Source organism: Ranitomeya variabilis, chromosome 8, assembly GCF_051348905.1.
Source record: "Ranitomeya variabilis isolate aRanVar5 chromosome 8, aRanVar5.hap1, whole genome shotgun sequence".
In the NCBI taxonomy this organism is placed as follows: domain Eukaryota; kingdom Metazoa; phylum Chordata; class Amphibia; order Anura; family Dendrobatidae; genus Ranitomeya; species Ranitomeya variabilis.
Genome location: NC_135239.1, coordinates 207,084,243 through 207,106,300, shown reverse-complemented (window position 1 = coordinate 207,106,300; position 22,058 = coordinate 207,084,243). Strand labels below are relative to the sequence as shown.

Genomic DNA, 22,058 nt, shown 5'->3' with positions numbered 1-22,058 from the left:
TTTTGCTATTTGTTTTGGTTTTGTATTTTTGTCCAGCTTGTTCCAAATCTATATCCTGACCTTTGCTGGAAGCTCTAGGGGGCTGGTGTTCTCCCCCCGGACCGTTAGACGGTTCGGGGGTTCTTGAATTTCCAGTGCGGATTTTGATAGGGTTTTTGTTGACCATATAGTTACCTTTCTTTATTCTGCTATCAGTAAGCGGGCCTCTCTGTGCTAAACCTGGTTCATTTCTGTGTTTGTCATTTCCTCTTACCTCACCGTCATTATTTGTGGGGGGCTTCTATCCAGCTTTGGGGTCCCCTTCTCTGGAGGCAAGAAAGGTCTTTGTTTTCCTCTACTAGGGGTAGCTAGATTCTCCGGCTGGCGCGTGTCATCTAGAATCAACGTAGGAATGATCCCCGGCTACTTCTAGTGTTGGCGTTAGGAGTAGATATATGGTCAACCCAGTTACCACTGCCCTATGAGCTGGATTTTTGTATTCTGCAGACTTCCACGTTCCTCTGAGACCCTCGCCATTGGGGTCATAACAGTTTGCCAGGCCAGTATTAAATGTTTAATGCATTGCAGAAGAGGGATTATAAGAAAGAAGATTCTGAGTTTTTTTTTTTCTTCTTCCCCTTTACCTCAGAGTGGCTATGCTTGCTGCAGACATGAATGTCCAGACCTTGATTACAAGTGTGGACCAGCTGGCTACTCGTGTGCAGGGCATACAAGACTATGTTATCAGTAATCCTAGGTCAGAACCTAAAATACCGATTCCTGAACTGTTTTCCGGAGACAGGTTTAAGTTTAGGAATTTCGTGAATAATTGTAAATTGTTTTTGTCCCTGAGACCCTGTTCATCAGGAGATTCTGCTCAGCAAGTAAAAATTGTTATTTCGTTCTTACGGGGCGACCCTCAGGATTGGGCTTTTTCGCTGGCGCCAGGAGATCCGGCATTGGCTGATCTTGATGCGTTTTTTCTGGCGCTCGGTTTACTTTATGAGGAACCCAATCTTGAGATTCAGGCAGAAAAGGCCTTGCTGTCTATGTCTCAGGGGCAGGACGAGGCTGAAGTGTATTGCCAAAAATTTCGGAAATGGTCCGTGCTGACACATTGGAACGAGTGTGCACTGGCCGCTAATTTTAGAAATGGCCTCTCTGAAGCCATTAAGAATGTTATGGTGGGTTTTCCCATTCCCACAGGTCTGAATGATACTATGGCACTGGCTATTCAAATTGACCGGCGGTTGCGGGAGCGCAAAACCGCAAATTCCCTCATGGTGTTGTCTGAACAGACACCTAACTCGGTGCAATGTGATAGAAAAACCGCAAATTCCCTCATGGTGTTGTCTGAACAGACACCTGATTTAATGCAATGTGATAGAATCCTGACTAGAAATGAGCGGAAAATTCATAGACGCCGGAATGGCTTGTGCTACTACTGTGGTGATTCTACACATGTTATCTCAGCATGCTCTAAACGTATAGCTAAGGTTGTTAGTCCTGTCACCGTTGGTAATTTGCAACCTAAATTTATTCTGTCTGTAACTTTGATTTGCTCACTGTCATCTTATCCTGTCATGGCGTTTGTAGATTCAGGTGCTGCCCTGAGTCTCATGGATCTCTCATTTGCTAAGCGCTGTGGATTTACTCTTGAACCATTAGAAAATCCTATTCCTCTTAGGGGTATTGATGCTACGCCATTGGCAGCAAATAAACCGCAGTATTGGACACAGGTTACCATGTGCATGACTCCTGAACACCGCGAGGTGATACGTTTCCTGGTTTTACATAAAATGCATGATTTGGTCGTTTTAGGGCTGCCATGGTTACAGACCCATAATCCAGTCCTGGACTGGAAGGCTATGTCAGTCTCAAGTTGGGGCTGTCGTGGTATTCATGAGGATTCCCTGCCTGTGTCTATTGCTTCTTCTACGCCTTCGGAAGTTCCGGAGTATTTGTCTGATTATCAGGATGTCTTCAGTGAGTCTGAGTCCAGTGCACTGCCTCCTCATAGGGACTGTGACTGTGCTATAGATTTGATTCCAGGCAGTAAATTTCCTAAGGGAAGACTGTTTAATCTGTCGGTACCTGAACATACCGCTATGCATTCATATATCAAGGAGTCTCTGGAAAAAGGACATATTCGTCCGTCTTCTTCCCCTCTTGGTGCGGGATTCTTTTTTGTGGCAAAAAAGGACGGATCTTTGAGACCTTGTATTGATTATCGGCTTTTAAATAAGATCACTGTCAAATTTCAGTATCCTTTACCGCTGTTGTCTGACTTGTTTGCCCGGATTAAGGGTGCCAAGTGGTTTACCAAGATAGACCTTCGTGGTGCGTACAACCTTGTGCGCATTAAGCAAGGTGATGAATGGAAAACCGCATTCAATACGCCCGAAGGTCATTTTGAGTACTTGGTGATGCCTTTTGGGCTCTCCAATGCGCCTTCAGTTTTTCAGTCCTTTATGCATGACATTTTCCGGAAGTATCTGGATAAATTTTTGATTGTTTATCTGGATGATATTTTGGTTTTTTCTGATAATTGGGATTCGCATGTGGAGCAGGTCAGGTTGGTCTTTAAAATTTTGCGTGAAAATTCTTTGTTTGTCAAGGGCTCAAAGTGTCTCTTTGGTGTACAGAAGGTTCCCTTTTTGGGGTTCATTTTTTCCCCTTCTGCTGTGGAGATGGACCCAGTCAAGGTCCGAGCTATTCTTGATTGGACTCAGCCCTCGTCAGTTAAGAGTCTTCAGAAGTTCTTGGGCTTCGCTAACTTCTACCGTCGTTTTATCGCTAATTTTTCTAGCATTGTGAAACCTTTGACGGATATGACCAAGAAGGGCTCCGATGTAGCTAACTGGGCTCCTGCTGCCGTGGAGGCTTTCCAGGAGTTGAAACGCCGGTTTACTTCGGCGCCTGTTTTGTGCCAGCCTGACGTCTCACTTCCCTTTCAGGTTGAGGTGGATGCTTCAGAGATTGGGGCAGGGGCCGTTTTGTCGCAGAGAGGCCCTGGTTGCTCTGTTATGAAGCCTTGTGCCTTTTTCTCTAGGAAATTTTCGCCTGCCGAGCGAAATTATGATGTGGGCAATCGGGAGTTGTTGGCCATGAAATGGGCATTTGAGGAGTGGCGTCATTGGCTCGAGGGTGCTAAGCATCGTGTGGTGGTCTTGACTGATCACAAAAATCTGATGTATCTCGAGTCTGCTAAACGCCTTAATCCGAGACAGGCCCGCTGGTCATTGTTTTTCTCCCGCTTTGATTTTGTTGTCTCGTATTTACCAGGTTCAAAGAATGTGAAGGCCGATGCTCTTTCTAGGAGCTTTGTGCCTGATGCTCCTGGAGTCGCGGATCCTGTTGGTATTCTTAAAGATGGAGTTATCTTGTCAGCTATTTCTCCGGATCTGCGACGTGTGTTGCAGAGATTTCAGGCTGATAGGCCTGAGTCTTGTCCACCTGACAGACTGTTTGTCCCAGATAAGTGGACCAGCAGAGTCATTTCCGAGGTTCATTCCTCGGTGTTGGCAGGTCACCCGGGAATTTTTGGCACCAGAGATCTGGTGGCCAGGTCCTTTTGGTGGCCTTCCTTGTCAAGGGATGTGCGGTCATTTGTGCAGTCCTGTGGGACTTGTGCTCGAGCTAAGCCTTGCTGTTCTCGTGCCAGCGGTTTGCTCTTGCCCTTGCCTGTCCCGAAGAGACCTTGGACACATATCTCCATGGATTTCATTTCTGATCTTCCGCTATCTCAGGGCATGTCCGTTATCTGGGTGATATGTGATCGCTTCTCCAAGATGGTCCATTTGGTTCCTTTGCCTAAGCTGCCTTCCTCTTCCGATCTGGTTCCTGTGTTTTTCCAGAACGTGGTTCGTTTGCACGGCATCCCTGAGAATATTGTGTCAGACAGAGGATCCCAGTTCGTTTCCAGGTTCTGGCGATCCTTTTGTAGTAGGATGGGCATTGATTTGTCGTTTTCGTCTGCTTTCCATCCTCAGACTAATGGACAGACGGAGCGAACCAATCAGACTTTGGAGGCTTATTTGAGGTGTTTTGTCTCTGCTGATCAGGACGATTGGGTGACATTCTTGCCGTTGGCTGAGTTTGCCCTTAATAATCGGGCTAGTTCCGCCACCTTGGTTTCGCCTTTTTTCTGCAACTCTGGTTTCCATCCTCGCTTTTCTTCGGGTCATGTGGAGCCTTCTGACTGTCCTGGGGTGGATTCTGTGGTGGATAGGTTGCAGCAGATCTGGAATCATGTGGTGGACAACTTGAAGTTGTCACAGGAGAAGGCTCAGCGCTTTGCCAACCGCCGCCGCGGTGTGGGTCCCCGACTACGCGTTGGGGATTTGGTGTGGCTTTCTTCCCGCTTTGTTCCTATGAAGGTCTCCTCTCCCAAATTTAAACCTCGTTTTATTGGGCCTTACAAGATATTGGAAATCCTTAATCCTGTATCTTTTCGTCTGGATCTTCCTGTGTCGTTTGCTATTCACAATGTATTTCATAGGTCCTTGTTGCGGCGGTACATTGTGCCTGTAGTTCCTTCTGCTGAGCCTCCTGCTCCGGTGTTGGTTGAGGGCGAGTTGGAGTACGTGGTGGAGAAGATCTTGGATTCTCGCCTCTCCAGGCGGAGGCTTCAGTACCTGGTCAAGTGGAAGGGCTATGGTCAGGAGGATAATTCCTGGGTGGTCGCCTCTGATGTTCATGCGGCCGATTTAGTTCGTGCCTTTCATGCCGCTCATCCTGATCGCCCTGGTGGTCGTGGTGAGGGTTCGGTGACCCCTCACTAAGGGGGGGGTACTGTTGTGAATTTGCTTTTTGCTCCCTCTAGTGGTTACTAGTTTTTTGACTCTGGTTTTTCTGTCATTCCTTTTATCCGCACCTGGGTCGTTAGTTAGGGGTGTTGCTATATAAGCTCCCTGGACCTTCAGTTCAATGCCTGGCAACGTAGTTATCAGAGCTAGTCTGCTGTGCTCTTGTCTACTGATCCTGGTTCCAGTTATATCAGCTAAGTCTGCCTTTTGCTTTTTGCTATTTGTTTTGGTTTTGTATTTTTGTCCAGCTTGTTCCAAATCTATATCCTGACCTTTGCTGGAAGCTCTAGGGGGCTGGTGTTCTCCCCCCGGACCGTTAGACGGTTCGGGGGTTCTTGAATTTCCAGTGCGGATTTTGATAGGGTTTTTGTTGACCATATAGTTACCTTTCTTTATTCTGCTATCAGTAAGCGGGCCTCTCTGTGCTAAACCTGGTTCATTTCTGTGTTTGTCATTTCCTCTTACCTCACCGTCATTATTTGTGGGGGGCTTCTATCCAGCTTTGGGGTCCCCTTCTCTGGAGGCAAGAAAGGTCTTTGTTTTCCTCTACTAGGGGTAGCTAGATTCTCCGGCTGGCGCGTGTCATCTAGAATCAACGTAGGAATGATCCCCGGCTACTTCTAGTGTTGGCGTTAGGAGTAGATATATGGTCAACCCAGTTACCACTGCCCTATGAGCTGGATTTTTGTATTCTGCAGACTTCCACGTTCCTCTGAGACCCTCGCCATTGGGGTCATAACACTGCCCCCTATGTACAAGAATATAACTACTATAATACTGCCCCTATGTACAAGAATATAACTACTATAATACTGCTCCTATGTACAAGAATATAACTACTATAATACTGCCCCTATGTACAAGAATATAACTACTATAATACTGCCCCCTATGTACAAGAATATAACTACTATAATACTGCCCCTATGTACAAGAATATAACTGCTATAATACTGCTCCTATGTACAAGAATATAACTACTATAATACTGCCCCTATGAACAAGAATATAATTACTATAATACTGCTCCTATGTACAGGAATATAACTACTACTAGATGGTAGCCCGATTCTAACGCATCGGGTATTCTAGAATATATATGTAGTTTATTTATGAAGATTTTAGAATAATACAATGAATACACAGGATTCGGCCGTCCGGGCGCTACCAATTAGCGAAGCGTGGTTCAAATCCCGCGCCAATTCGCGGCCGGTGTGCGCCCATCGCTGATTGTTCGCCGCCGGCCACGTAGTATATAGTACAGCCACGTAGTATATAGCAGCCCACGTAGTATATAACACAGCCACGTAGTATATAACACAGCCACGTAGTATATTGCACAGCCCACGTAGTATATTGCACAGCCATGTAGTATGTAGCACAGCCCACGTAGTATATTGCACAGCCCACGTAGTATATTGCACAGCCCACGTAGTATGTTGCACAGCCCACGTAGTATATTTAACAGCCACGTAGTATATTGCACAGCCCACGTAGTATATAGCACAGCCCACGCAGTATATAACACAGCCCACGTAGTCCCACATAGTATATAGCACAGCCACGTAGTATATTGCACATTCTGCTTAGTATATTGCACAGCCCACGTAGTATATAACACAGCCACGTAGTATATTACACAGCCCACGTAGTATGTAGCACAGCCACGTAGTATATTACACAGCCCATATTGCACAGCCGACGTAGTATATAGCACAGCGATGTAGTATAACAGCCCACGTAGTATATTGCCCAGTTACGTAGTATATTGCACAGCCCACGTAGTATATTGCACAGCCGCGTAGTATATTGCACAGCCGCGTAGTATATTGCACAGCCGCGTAGTATATTGCACAGCCGCGTAGTATATTGCACAGCCGCGTAGTATATTGCACAGCCGACGTAGTATATTGCAGAGCCGACGCAGTATATAGCACAGCCCACGTAGTATATTGCACAGCCATGTATTATATTGCACAGCCGATGTAGTATATAGCACAGCCCACGCAGTATATAACACAGCCCGCGTAATATATAGCACAGCCTACGCAGTATATAACAGCCCACATAGTATATAGCGGTGTGGGCATCATATCCCTGTTAAAAAAAAGAATTAAAATAAAAAATAGTTATATACTCACCTTCCGTTGGCCCCGGATCCAGCCCAGGCATTTCCCGCTCCTCGCGCGCCACTCCGGTCCCAAGCGGCAATAACACGTGATGATAACACGAGGATCGGGAAGGGCCTGGGCTGGATCCTGGGGCCGTCGGAGGGTTAGTGTATAATGTTTTTTTAATTATTTTTAGCATACGTTTTTACTATTGATGCTGCATAGATAGAGACTTATAGCACTAGTCACCATGGTAACACATAATAAAACGACCATCCGTACCACTGGTGACAAAAAGACCCACCGGGCCTATCATCAATTATATATATACCACTTTAAAGAAAACGATGAAATAACGGTCCAACAAATAATATACAAAGAAATATATAAACTTTATTGGTAATCAACATGACCAAAGTGCAAGGAGGGAAAATGACGCTAACGTGAAAAATGCTGGATGAAAAAGCAGGAGGCGCGGTCCCTGGCACAATTGTTCCTTAGTGCGGTAAGTGATTGACAGCCACTATAGTTATCGGTATTTCACAGGAGTGGTCCATTGCTTAAGTGCCGTTAGCATGGCCATTTGCTCTTTATATATTATCTTTAGCCGCTTCTGTGTATTATAGTAATGGTGGTTTGTTGATTACTGCAGATTACTGCATTATTACTTTATTACTGCACTACATTTATACTATTCTGTATTCAGGTTTTTGCGTTATGTTTTTTGTGTTTTTATTTTTCAGTTTGCATTTTTACTTAGTTTTTCTATGGCAAAACCTTACATACTAGGTTATTGTCAGTCTTAGGGACTTTGTCCAGGGCACACGCCTCCTGCTTTTTCATCCAGCATTTTTCACGTTAGCGTCATTTTCCCTCCTTGCACTTTGGTCATGTTGATTACCAATAAAGTTTATATATTTCTTTGTATATTATTTGTTGGACCGTTATTTCATCGTTTTCTTTAAAGTGGTATATTGATGCTGCATAGGCAGCATCAATAGTAAAAAGTTGGTCACACAGCGGGTTAATAGCCGCGTTATGCCGCGGTGTAAGGCAGTCCTTTTAACGCTATGTGGGCGCTGACTGGGGGGGAGGAGGGAGGGGCCAATTCCCGGCCGGACTGCTTGTCGCTGATTGGTCGCCGCCTGCTGGTCGCGACCAATCAGCGACGCAGGATTTCCGTGACAGACAGACGGAAGTGGACTTTAGACGATTATATATATAGATTGTTATATGGTGAATAAAGACACAGCCAGAATAAATTCCTTTATTTGAAATAAAACAAAAGACACTTTTACTTTTTTATTTAAAAATAACAGACACAGTCAGTCGCCTAACGCCCGTTCCACTGAAGCCATGGTCTCCTGTGGAAAACATAAAATAATATTTTTGGGGGAGGAAAAAGGAGTTGCGTCTTATAATCCGATAATCTGAAGGTATCTTACCTGGGGGAGAGTGGGTGCAGTGGAGCGGGGTGACAGGAGGCAGGGTCGCTGCTTCAGTATGCCTGCGGTGGCAGGGGTGGGGCTATGCTGCAGGCCCGGGGCTCTCAGAAGATTTCCCTGCAGTGGGCTCTAGGAAAATGGCCTTCTCATTGTGCTCCTTTGCAGGGCAATTTAATTAATTAATTAATTTTTTTTTTTAAGATTCCATGGCTGTCCTATTATCTCTGTGGCTGCAAAACCTGGAGGACCTGAAGCCCCGGAATCAGAATCTGCTCAGGGAATCTCGGAACTGATCGAGGTTTGTGTTGGCTCCTGTTAGATCACACGAGTGTTAGATATTCTGACTTCCTGCAGCCACCACTAGGGGGAGCTCAGGCGCTTTCTGCAGACTCTATTCATTGAACTCAATGTTACACATGTATGCAATCAGCTCTTGAGCTCCTCCTAGTGGTGACGGCAGGTAGTAAAAACTTCATAATGCATTTTTTTTTTTTCTGAGTTTTGTTCCCCATAAAAAGCAAGAATATTGTTTTTTGGGCAAATTTTTGAGCTATACTATTTAAAGTCGCTCACTATGTAACCAATCTCCAGGAAATGATGACTTTGCAAGAACGGTAGTTTTTTGAGCACAGTCTGTGGGGTGTGATGTAGTCGGCTCAGGTTGTGGGAAGCCTGATTCTTCCATCGTCTAAAACATTTACTTCCCTGTTTGGTTTTCCGTTAAGGATTTCTGATCTCACAAACTGATTGCGTTTCCCCTCCGGCTTCTTTCTCTGAAGTTGATGGACAAACTCACCAAGTGGTTTAGAAAAATGGCATAAAAAACGTAGTTTCTATAAAAAAGGGTTCGATCTGGAAAAGTCACTTCTTGGGATATGGTGGCGGCACATATATAGTTAAAAAAGATAAATAAATTAAAATATTGAAAAAAATAAAAATAAATATATATATATATGGTGTGTATGTGTATATATATATATATATATATATATATATATAGATAGATGAAGAGCCCGGCGTTGCCTGGGCATAGTAAATATCTGTGGTTAGTTATAGCACCTCACTACTCTTATTTTCCCATCACGCCTCTCATTTTCCCCCTCACTCCTCTCATTTTCCCCCTCACTCCTCTTATTTTCCCCCTCACTCCTCTCATTCCCCACTAACACTTGTCATTTCGACCTCACATCTGTCATTTTCCAATCACTCCACTATTTTCCCTCACTCCTCTCATTTTGCACTCACACCTTTTCATTTTCACCTCACACCTCTCATTTTCCCCTCAGTATATACATGTTTGTCATCTCCCTTATATATAGTATACACCTGTATGTCATCTCCTGTATATAGTATATACCTGTATGTTATCTCCCCTGTAAATAGTATATATCTGCTGTATGTCATCTCCTCCTGTATATAGTATATACCTATGTGTCATCTCCTCCTGTATATAGTATATACCTGTATGTCATCTCTTCTGTATATAGTATATACCTGTACGTCATCTCCTATATATAGTATATACCTGTATGTCATCTCCTGTATATAGTATATACCTGTATGTCATCTCCCCTGTATATAGTATATATGTGTATGTCATCTCCTCCTGTATATAGTATATATCTGTGTCATCTCCTGTATATAGTATATACCTGTGTGTCATCTCCCCTGTATATAGTATATACTTGTATGTCATCTCCTCCTGTATATAGTATATACCTGTATGTCATCTCCCCTGTATATAGTATATACCTGTGTCATCTCCTCTTGTATATAGTATATATCTGTCTCATCTCCTCCTGTATATAGTATATATGTGTATGTCATCTCCCCTGTATATAGTATATATCTGTGTGTCATCTCCTCCTGTATATAGTATATACCTGTATGTCATCTCCCCTGTAAATAGTATATACCTGTATGTCATCTCCTCCTGTATATACTTTATACCTGTGTCATCTCTCCTGTATATAGTATATGCCTGTGTGTCATCTCTCCTGTATATAGTATATACCTGTGTGTCATCTCCTCCTGTATATAGTATATACCTGTGTGTCATCTCCTCCTCTATATAGTATATACCTGTGTGTCATCTCCTCCTGTAAATAGTATATACCTGTCTGTCATCTCCTCCTATACATAGCATATACCTGTATGTCATCTCCTCCTGTATATACTATATACCTGTAGGTAATCTGCTCCTGTATATAGTATATACATGTGTCTCATCTCCTCCTGTATATAGTATATACCTGTATGTCATCTCCCCTGTATGTAGTATATACCAGTGTGTCATCTCCCCTGTATATAGTATATATGTGTGTGTCATCTCCTCCTGTATATAGTATATACCTGTGTCATCTCTCCTGTATATAGTGTATATCTGTGTGTCATCTCCTCCTGTATATAGTATATACCTGTGTGTCATCTCCTCCTGTATATAGTATATATCTGTATGTCATCTCCCCTGTATGTAGTATATACCAGTGTGTCATCTCCCCTGTATATAGTATATATGTGTGTGTCATCTCCTGTATATAGTATATACCTGTATGTCATCTCCTCCTATACATAGCATATACCTGTATGTCATCTCCTCCTGTATATAGTATATATCTGTGTGTCATCTCCTCCTGTATATAGTATATACCTGTGTGTCATCTCTCCTGTATATAGTATATATCTGTGTGTCATCTCCTCCTGTATATAGTATATACCTGTGTGTCATCTCCTCCTGTATATAGTATATACCTGTGTGTCATCTCCTCCTGTATATAGTATATATCTGTATGTCATCTCCTCCTGTATTAGACCTCGTTCACACGTTATTTGCTCAGTATTTTTACCTCAGTATTTGTAAGCTAAAATGGCAGCCTGATAAATCCCCAGCCAACAGTAAGCCCACCCCCTGGCAGTATATATTAGCTCACACATACACATAATAGACTGGTCATGTGACTGACAGCTGCCGGATTCCTATATGGTACATTTGTTGCTCTTGTAGTTTGTCTGCTTATTAATCAGATTTTTATTTTTGAAGGATAATACCAGACTTGTGTGTGTTTTAGGGCGAGTTTGATGTGTCACGTTGTGTGTGTTGAGTTGCATGTGGCGACATGCATGTAGCGACTTTTGTGAGATGAGTTTTGTGTGGCGACATGCGTGTAGCAACTTTTTGTGTGTCGAGTTGCATGTGACAGGTTAGTGCAGCAAGTTGTGTGCAGCAAGTTTTGCGCGTGGCGAGTTTTATGTGTGGTGCGTTTTGAGTATGTGCAAGTTTTGTGTGAGGCAACTTTTGCATGTGGTGCAACTTTTGTGCATGTGGCAATTTTTCCGCGTGTGCAAGTTTTGCGTGTGGCGAGTTTGCACGTGTGGCGAGTTTTGCATGTGGAGAGTTTTGCGCGTGGCGAGTTTTGAGCGGCGACTTTTGTGTTTCGACTTTTATGTGGCGAGGTTGGTGTATGTGTGGTGAAATGTGCGCTGAGGGTGGTATATGTGTTCGAGCACGTGGTAGTGTGTGGCGCATTTTGTGTGTGTGTTCATATCCCCGTGGTGGTGTGGTGATTATCCCATGTCGGGGCCCCACCTTAGCAACTGTACAGAATATACTTTTTGGCGCCATCGCTCTCATTCTTTAAGTCCCCCTTGTTCACATCTGGCAGCTGTTAATTTGCCTCCAACACTTTTCCCTTCACTTTTTCCCCATTATGTAGATAGGGGCAAAATTGTTTGATGAATTGGAACGCGCAGGGTTAAAATTTCGCCTCACAACATAGCCTATGACGCTCTCGGGGTCCAGACGTGTGACTGTGCAAAATTTTGTGGCTGTAGCTGCGACGGTGCAGATGCCAATCCCGCACGCTCGCACGCACGCACGCACACATTCAGCTTTATATATTAGATAGATGTATATATATATATAATCTATGTGTGTGTGTGTGTGTATGTATATAATTTTTTTAACTTTTTCATTGTAAAAAATGGTCTAAGCATGACACGCACATATTTGCTTATTTTTTTCATTTTATTACTTTTTTTATAGTTTTTTTTTTTTAGTGAGTCAACTATGGAAGATTGTAAAAAAATTAAAAAAAAAATTAAAAAATATTTTTAATTTCTGCTTCTAGTTCTAGAGACGATCGTCCACTACATTTTACCATTTCTTGCAGTTTCAATGAAGCTTTGTGTTTTTTTGTTTTTTTTTTCCCCTTCCTATCTACACGCAGCTCCTGAAGTCTCAGGCTTACTTGCCTCGTAGAGATCCCTCCGGGCCTTTCCTCATGGCTGTTGACCACTGTTTCTCCATGAAGGGTCAGGGCACGGTGATGACAGGCACCATCCTCTCTGGATCCGTCAGTCTCAATGACAACGTGGAGATCCCGGCCTTAAAGGTAAGAAATCATCCGCCACTAGTGGGCAGCGTTGCAGCGGCTGCACATCTATATGCAGATTACACCGTCATGTGGCCGCCAGAAATGCCAGGACCTGACCGCTGGGATGTTAAGGACTTTGGTCAAATTGCAAGTTGTACTGTTGTTGTTATTTTCTTTTTTTTTTTTTTTTTTTTTTTTCATAAGAAAATTTTTTTTTTCAATTTTATTCAAAGCAAAAATCATAATTTAGATTTTTATGAATTCCACTCTAATTTTTTTAAACTTGATTTTTCATATATTTTAAACATTTTTACTTTACAAAATTAACATTTGATTTAACATGTAATATAGGGGTAGAACTAGGCAGAAGAGGGCAGAATTTATTTTTTACGATTTTATTTTGACTTATGTTTTGTATATAATAATAATTTATTATTTTATTACAATACAATAAAAATAAAGTAATAATATTGGATAAACATGTATTATGTTAATATTGTTGACGTGTTTTTATTGTTTTACTATTGTTATTATTATTACAATAATAAAAATATTTTTATTAGTATTTACTTTTGGTCAATAATACAACAGCACTAATAGTCTAATGAAATACTCTTATGTATTTTATTACAATTATTCTTATTTAATTATACAATAATGCTACTAAAATTATGTGCGATAAAATAATATTTTGTTATTTTATATTTCACTTTTATTGTATAATTAAATTATATTTTCATTGTATTAACACTACAATAATAATAATAATAATATTAATACAATAATAATAATAATAATATTAATACAATAATATTATTTATTGCATCTACATTAAAAGAAATCTTTAAAAAAAAGATGGCCATGATATCATCCCAGATTTACCTACTGGAAAAAAATGAAAAATAAGAACAAATATAAATTATTAATTTTGAATATCTGATATTAATGTACAGGGAAAAAAAAAGTTGCACAGTAGTAAAAAAAAATTCTGTGAACCACAAAAATGAGTTGTGAGCGATTTCTGGGGCGGAGGCTCAATTTTTACTGTAAAAAAAATCTGTAATATTCTGTGCGATGTTACTAATTTTATGTGCAATTTTATATAGTGGGTTTTACACAAAACGTGTTTTTTTTTTGTTTGTTTTTCTTTGTGGCCTGAAGTTCCATTAATGTCTAAAGTGCAGCATAATGTGATTTATGTACATTTTTTGCACAATGTGGCACCATGTAATATACACCACCAAGAAAAATATTGTAAAGAAAACGGGTGTAAAGTCTGCTTGTTTGGGGTTGGGCAGACTACGTAAATCTTGTGATTGTGTCAGATTTCCAGATATTAATATAATAATAATAATGGGATTTCTCTGTTCGGCATTGGAAACACTTTTCTTTGTAAATTTTCTGAAAGCAGTAAGTGGCATTTTTGTTGCGCCGCCCGTTGTCGGCTGCGTTGTTGCCGGTAAGTGTAGCTTTCCGCCTCTGTAGGATCACTCCCAACATCTCCCGTCACAATGACACTCAGGGTTGTACGTCTTGGGAGGCGTCTCGGCACCGGTGTGAGACTCCATCTGACCCCAGCGTTCACCGCATACCCCGGGCCGTGACTGACAGGCGGTGTCCACAGGGGACTGGGACGCCGTGTTTAAAAAAAGAAACCATTTCTGAAAGGAAAACAAACCAGCGACTTCACTGCCGAAAGTGTCTGCGCCGCTCTCAAGATCCACTAATAGATTGTGACACCAGTGACCGAGTGAACCGGTGTACAGCGGGGTCACACCATCGCCCCCCGGCCGACTGCCACCTACCGTGCCATGTATAGGTGTGGGGGCGACCATAATATCTGACGTGTCCGTGCAACCCGATACCATCCGATTACTCCTCCAGTATCACAGCTCTTCTGTATATACCGTATATTATCTATTATCTATCGTCTATCTATTATCTATCTATCATCTATCTATTATCTATCATCTATCTATCATCTATCTATTATCTATCTATCATCTGTTATCTATCATCTATCTATATATCTATCATCTATCTATTATCTATTATCTATCATCTATCTATTATCTATTATCTATCATCTATCTATTATCTATCATCTATCTATCATCTATCTATCATCTATCTATCATCTATCTATCTATCTATCAATCATCTATTTATGTATCTATCATCTATCTATTATCTATTATCTGTTATCTATCTATTATCTATCTATCATCTATCTATCTATTATCTATCTATTATCTATCATCTATCTATCATCTATTATCTATCTATCATCTATCTATCTATCTATCTATCTATCTATCATCTATCTATTATCTGTCTATCATCTATCTATGTATCATCTATCTATCTATCTATCTATCTATCATCTATCTATCTATTATCCATATATTATATATTACCTATCTATCTATTATCTATCTATTACGGTATATATCTATCTATCTATTATCTATCTATTTATCTATCTATCTATCTATCTATCTATCTATCTATCAGGGAAGATCAGCCTCTCCTTCTGGTGGTGGCTACTTATCCCTGGGAGAAGCCCGGAGCGGTGCTGGTGACGTGTGCCCCTATAATCGGTGTCAGTCTCAGATTTCGCTGCCTTTTGCAGTATCCACCTGCTTCTTCTCCAGTAAAGTGCCGTGCGTCGCACTTCTACGTATGTGCCCAGTTACCGAGTGCCCGACAAGTGCTGTTGTCACCCTCCCCAGGCTGGCTGTATATGTTCATATACTGGTACAATACGGTGGTTTTCGGTGAGATCTGGTGCTGTGAGCCCATCGGCGGCCGATGCTGGGTTGTGAGTCCATCGTAGCCGCAGCACATCGCGCTCTGCGCCCAGTATTACCGCGGCCTCTCGATACGTTTTGCGCAGACTATTGCCCCTGGACGGAGGTCTTTATGGTGTAAGGTTCGGCACCCCCTGACCGACTTCGGAGTCTTCCGCCTTTGAAGAAACCATTTCACCAGTAAAGTTACAAGTTTCCAGAATCTTGGGAAAATAAAAAACTTTGAAAGACGAGTTAAAAGCCGGGCTGACCTGCTAATTGCAGACATTAGCCGGAATAATGGCCGCCCCTCCACCCCGACTTAGGGGGTGAACTCACTCCGGACGATTATCCCCTCGTAACATTCACAAATAAGTGCAGAAATTAAAATGAAGCCGCTCACAGAATGGGGCATTGTCCGAGCGCTCCGGACATGAAAGGCGGATGCCAGGAGATACCATCACCAATGATGGCCGCCTTCTGAAGGATTGATTGTGCATCTATGGGAGAGGATACGGAGGAGGCGGCTCGTTCTCACGCCCGCCATTGTGTCCTGTGCTGCAGAGCGGACCGCGGGCTTTATCCGGGGACGTCGTGGCATTAGGGTGAGGCTCGGCTTATGGGGGCCATGACGGACGTTCTTAAATCTCCAGAATCCACGGGCCGATGTCCCGTTAGCCGGGCAGAGAATCCTCTGGAGTCCAGAGAAAATCCGCAGCGTAAAGTGCGAGTCTGACGGTACAGGCGGCCGTTTAACGCGTCTGATTTTCACTGCAGATTTTTGGAAAATTTTATCCCTTAAATTAATTTTATTTTTCTACAAAAATAATAAAACACCATCAAGAGCGGAGGAGCGAGGGTCGGCCCTGAGAGTGAGCCGCCACCGGTGACGAGAAGCGGCTGCCGGCCGGTAATGGCCGCTCTTCATCCACCTCCGTGTTATTTACTCGTCTGCCTCAGGTTTTAGTTGCATTTTAAGATCCATTAACTTTTACAAAGCAAAAAGGAGCCGACTTCAGAGCCGGCCGCTGAGGATGCCCCATGTTGTGTTTTCTCGGAGCCTCTGCTCCCGGTCCGACGGAAGTGTGTGAAATTTTGAGTGACGTGAGCAGCGGACGCAGTGTTTCAACCTGTCCGCTGCCCATTGTAAAGTCCCAGGGAGGAGGGGGGATTTGCGGCCGCGCATGCGCATTAAAAAATGCAGGATAGGACGTACGAAAAAACGTTCCCTTTAATGTTTTTTCGATACGACGGCCCGCCAAATACCGAAGCATCCAGTGCACGACGTATGGAACATGTGGCCATACATCGCGATGCGTCGGTAATACAAGTCTATGTGAAAAAAACGCATCCTGCGGCAACTTTGCAGCATACGTTTTTTTCACAAAACGACGCATTGTGACGGTTAGCTGAAAACGTAAGTGTGAAAGTAGCGTTATGGCATGTTCAGGGATTCAATAAGTGCAACCCCCGCTGTACAGAACGACACTGATATTCGGGGTACAGGACAAAGTCGCTGATACTCGGGGTACAGGATAATGACACTGACACTGGGGTACAGGATGATGACACTGACACTCGGGGTACAGGATGATGGCACTGACACTGGGGGTACAGGATAATGACACTCGGGGTACAGGATAATGACACTGACACTGGGGGTACAGGATAATGACACTGACACTGGGGGTACAGGATAATGACACTGACACTCGGGGTACAGGATAATGACGCTGACACTCGGGGTACAGGATAATGACACTGACACTGGGGGTACAGGATAATGACACTGACACTGGGGGTACAGGATAATGACACTGACACTGGGGGTGCAGGATAATGACACTGACACTGGGGGTACAGGATAATGACACTGACACTCGGGGTACAGGATAATGACGCTGACACTCGGGGTACAGGATAATGACACTGACACTGGGGGTACAGGATAATGACACTGACACTGGGGGTACAGGATAATGACACTGACACTGGGGGTGCAGGATAATGACACTGACACTGGGGGTACAGGATAATGACACTGACACTGGGGGTGCAGGATAATGACACTGACACTGGGGGTACAGGATAATGACACTGACACTGGGGGTACAGGATAATGACACTGACACTGGGGGTGCAGGATATTGACACTGACACTGGGGGTACAGGATAATGACACTGACACTTGGGGTACAGGATAATGACACTGACACTTGGGGTGCAGGATAATGACACTGACACTCGGGGTACAGGATAATGACACTCGGGGTACAGGATAATGACACTGGGGGTACAGGATAATGACACTGACACTGGGGGTACAGGATAATGACACTGGGGGTACAGGATAATGACACTGGGGGTACAGGATAATGACACTGGGGGTACAGGATAATGACACTGACACTCGGGGTACAGGATAATGACACTCGGGGTACAGGATAATGACACTGACACTGGGGGTACAGGATAATGATACTGACACTGGGGGTACAGGATAATGACACTGACACTCGGGGTACAGGATAATGACACTGACACTCGGGGTACAGGATAATGACACTGACACTCGGGGTACAGGGTAATGACACTGACACTCGGGGTACAGGATAATGACACTGACACTGGGGTACAGGATAATGACACTGACACTGGGGGTACAGGATAATGACACTGACACTGGGGGTACAGGATAATGACACTGACACTGGGGGTACAGGATAATGACACTGACACTGGGGTACAGGATAATGACACTGACACTGGGGGTACAGGATAATGACACTGACACTGGGGGTACAGGATAATGACACTGACACTCGGGGTACAGGATAATGACACTGACACTCGGGGTACAGGATAATGACACTGACACTCGGGGTACAGGACAAGGACGCTGTCGCTTGGGGTGCAGGGCAACAACACTTGGGGTACAGGATCATGACGCTCAAGGTGCAGTATCTTGACCCTTTTCCACTTGCCGTCACCGCCATGTCTCTGGCATCTATTCCCGTACACCATTGTGTCCGCTGACTTTGGCTCAGTATCTCGGCGGCTGTGAACTCCCTCAGGGGCCACTTGTAACCTTTTGGGTTGAACCCACCGACGCTCGCTGAATATGCCAAGAATGTGAGTGAAACCTAAACAATTTGTGAAGAGTGGAGGGATGTTATATAAAGGGGAGCAGGGTTATATGGAGGCTGCCCTCACAGCCCCATGTTGCCCCTGAGCAGCCGATGACCCTGAGCGCAGACAATCCGCTGTATATCGGGGTTAGAGGTTCTGCAGCTGCTGAAGCCAAAACAACAATCTGCTATTATAGGGAGTGACGCGGGGACTGTGGGACATGGTGTCTCCTCCCTGATGTCGCCCTCCAGAACGGAGTATAGAACATAATGTACCTGTGGAGCTGAGAAATAACATCGTGCATCAAAGGGGTTGTCCACATTTTGGGACATTTTTTTTGTAAAACTGAAATACTGGGGCTAAAAATGATAATTTTCCAATTGGGTTTGATTAAAAACTAAGCACCGTTCACATTCTGTAGCCTCACAGCGCACCGAGGAGCCATCAGTGAGATTGTTCTGACTGTCAGGAGAGTTTGTAGATCTTTTCTGAGCTCCTCTCATGACCACAGTCACAGTGATGACACTTTGTACATACATTACTGATCCTGAGTTACCTCCTGTATTATACCCCAGAGCTGCACTCACTATTCTGCTGGTGCAGTCACTGTGTACATACATTACATTACATTACTGATCCTGAGTTACCTCCTGTATTATACTCCAGAGCTGCACTCACTATTCTGCTGGTGCAGTCACCGTGTACATACATTACATTACTGATCCTGAGTTACCTCCTGTATTATACCCCAGAGCTGCACTCACTATTCTGCTGGTGCAGTCACTGTGTACATACATTACATTACATTACTGATCCTGAGTTACCTCCTGTATTATACTCCAGAGCTGCACTCACTATTCTGCTGGTGCAGTCACCGTGTACATACATTACATTACTGATCCTGAGTTACATCCTGTATTATACCCCAGAGCTGCACTCACTATTCTGCTGGTGCAGTCACTGTGTACATACATTACATTACTGATCCTGAGTTACATCCTGTATTATACCCCAGAGCTGCACTCACTATTCTGCTGGTGCAGTCACTGTGTACATACATTACATTACTGATCCTGAGTTACATCCTGTATTATACCCCAGAGCTGCACTCACTATTCTGCTGGTGCAGTCACTGTGCACATACATTACATTACTGATCCTGAGTTACATCCGTTATTATACTCCAGAGCTGCACTCACTATTCTGCTGGTGCAGTCACTGTGCACATACATTACATTACTGATTCTGAGTTACATCCTGTATTATACTTCAGAGCTGCACTCACTATTCTGCTGGTGCAGTCACTGTGTACATACATTACATTACTGATCCTGAGTTACATCCTGTATTATACCCCAGAGCTGCACTCACTATTCTGCTGGTGCAGTCACTGTGTACATACATTACATTACTGATCCTGAGTTACATCCTGTATTATACTCCAGAGCTGCACTCACTATTCTGCTGGTGCAGTCACTGGGTACATACATTACATTACTGATCCTGAGTTACATCCTGTATTATACCCCAGAGCTGCACTCACTATTCTGCTGGTGCAGTCACTGTGTACATACATTACATTACTGATCCTGAGTTACATCCTGTATTATACCCCAGAGCTGCACTCACTATTCTGCTGGTGCAGTCACTGGGTACATACATTACATTACTGATCCTGAGTTACATCCTGTATTATACCCCAGAGCTGCACTCACTATTCTGCTGGTGCAGTCACTGTGTACATACATTACATTACTGATCCTGAGTTACCTCCTGTATTATACCCCAGAGCTGCACTCACTATTCTGCTGGTGCAGTCACTGTGTACATACATTACATTACTGATCCTGAGTTACATCCGTTATTATACTCCAGAGCTGCACTCACTATTCTGCTGGTACAGTCACCGTGTACATACATTACATTACTGATCCTGAGTTACATCCTGTATTATACCCCAGAGCTGCACTCACTATTCTGCTGGTGCAGTCACTGTGTACATACATTACATTACTGATCCTGAGTTACATCCTGTATTATACTCCAGAGCTGCACTCACTATTCTGCTGGTGCAGTCACTGTGTACATACATTACATTACTGATCCTGAGTTACATCCTGTATTATACCCCAGAGCTGCACTCACTATTCTGCTGGTGCAGTCACTGTGTACATACATTACATTACTGATCCTGAGTTACATCCTGTATTATTCCCCAGAGCTGCACTCACTATTCTACTGGTGGAAGCACTGTGTACATACGCTAATAGTTTTGCACGTGTTTAGTATCTGGGGTTCTCAGTGTGTCGGCCGTATCTTGGCCCGGTTGGTCTTATCCTCCGCAGCGGTGGCGGTCTCTCCTGGGGTCCAGCGCTGTCGTGACTGTGTGTAAGCATGTTTTTGTATTAGCGCTGGTAGTTAGGTCACGCGCTCTACAAGCTCTGAGACCAGAGAGGGTACGACCAAGAATTTGTGTGGTTGTCGGAGCTCAGGATGAAAGGTAACCAGGAGACCTTCGTTATAGAGAAGGGGGGGAATAAGGGAAGAGAGCCAGAGGCGAATAAGTCAGACACTAATGCAAACCATACGCTGGCTCTCTTCATCCCGTGTGGTATTGATGGGATGTGAACTTCCAGGGACTCGGACTTGGTCACTGCTGTTTTAAATAAGCCTAAAAAACGCGGCCCTCAGCGTTCAAAGCCACAAGTTAGTGCGTGCATTGTTTAATTCTGTCCGTTAATATGCGCGGCGGGGTATAATGGAGCCGCGTAAATGGTTCCATTATGGACCTCGGCCCTGCTCGCTGGTGGGTGCCGACGGTCGCACTGGTTACCTGTCACTGTCTGGAGTAGGAGTTGATGCCACAATGGCCTATTTGGAGTCACCATAATTGAGATTTCTTCCCAGCAGGGGGTGATCCTGAGTCACCCGTGTATCACATAGGATTGGTTGCCCGTTCCTCTGAATGACCATGATTTGCCCCCAGCAGAACCAGCTTTTTGGTGAGTAATCCTCTCTGTAGCTTCAGAGGACCTTTCACCAGGTCAAGTGTCCAGTTTTTGTTCTTATTTCCTTCCCTTCTGCTCATCTGAGGTTTCTGGATTTATTTTTCTTAAGTCCGTCGCACTGTTCTAGAGATATGAGCCTTTTTATTCAGTGCTATTTCTTTATTTTGCAAGTGGGCGGAGCTCTCTGGATCCTCTGGGGCGTGTCTGTATGATGCGCTGCATTACCTTGTGAGCCACACCCACTAAGTACCAACCATAAATATTTACACTGAATAAAATGGCTCTTATCTCTGAAACCGTTGGGTGGATTTAAACCCCCCCCCCCCCCACCAAAAAACAAACAAACCGAAAAGTCGAGTACTCGTGAAGAGTGAGAAGAAAATAGGGGGTTCTGCACAGCAGTGTAGCTGGGAATC

The 22,058-nt window shown here is 43.7% G+C and overlaps 1 protein-coding gene across 1 annotated transcript in view; it reads left to right on the top strand.

The window, feature by feature from the left end:
• Positions 1-22,058, top strand: part of EEFSEC (eukaryotic elongation factor, selenocysteine-tRNA specific) — a 104,346-nt gene that overhangs the window by 20,180 nt on the left and 62,108 nt on the right. Inside the window, exons 3-4 of the mRNA XM_077276566.1 lie at positions 8,545-8,641; positions 12,570-12,734. Coding sequence (XP_077132681.1) covers positions 8,545-8,641; positions 12,570-12,734 — 262 coding nt within the window. The remainder of the gene's footprint in view (positions 1-8,544; positions 8,642-12,569; positions 12,735-22,058) is intronic.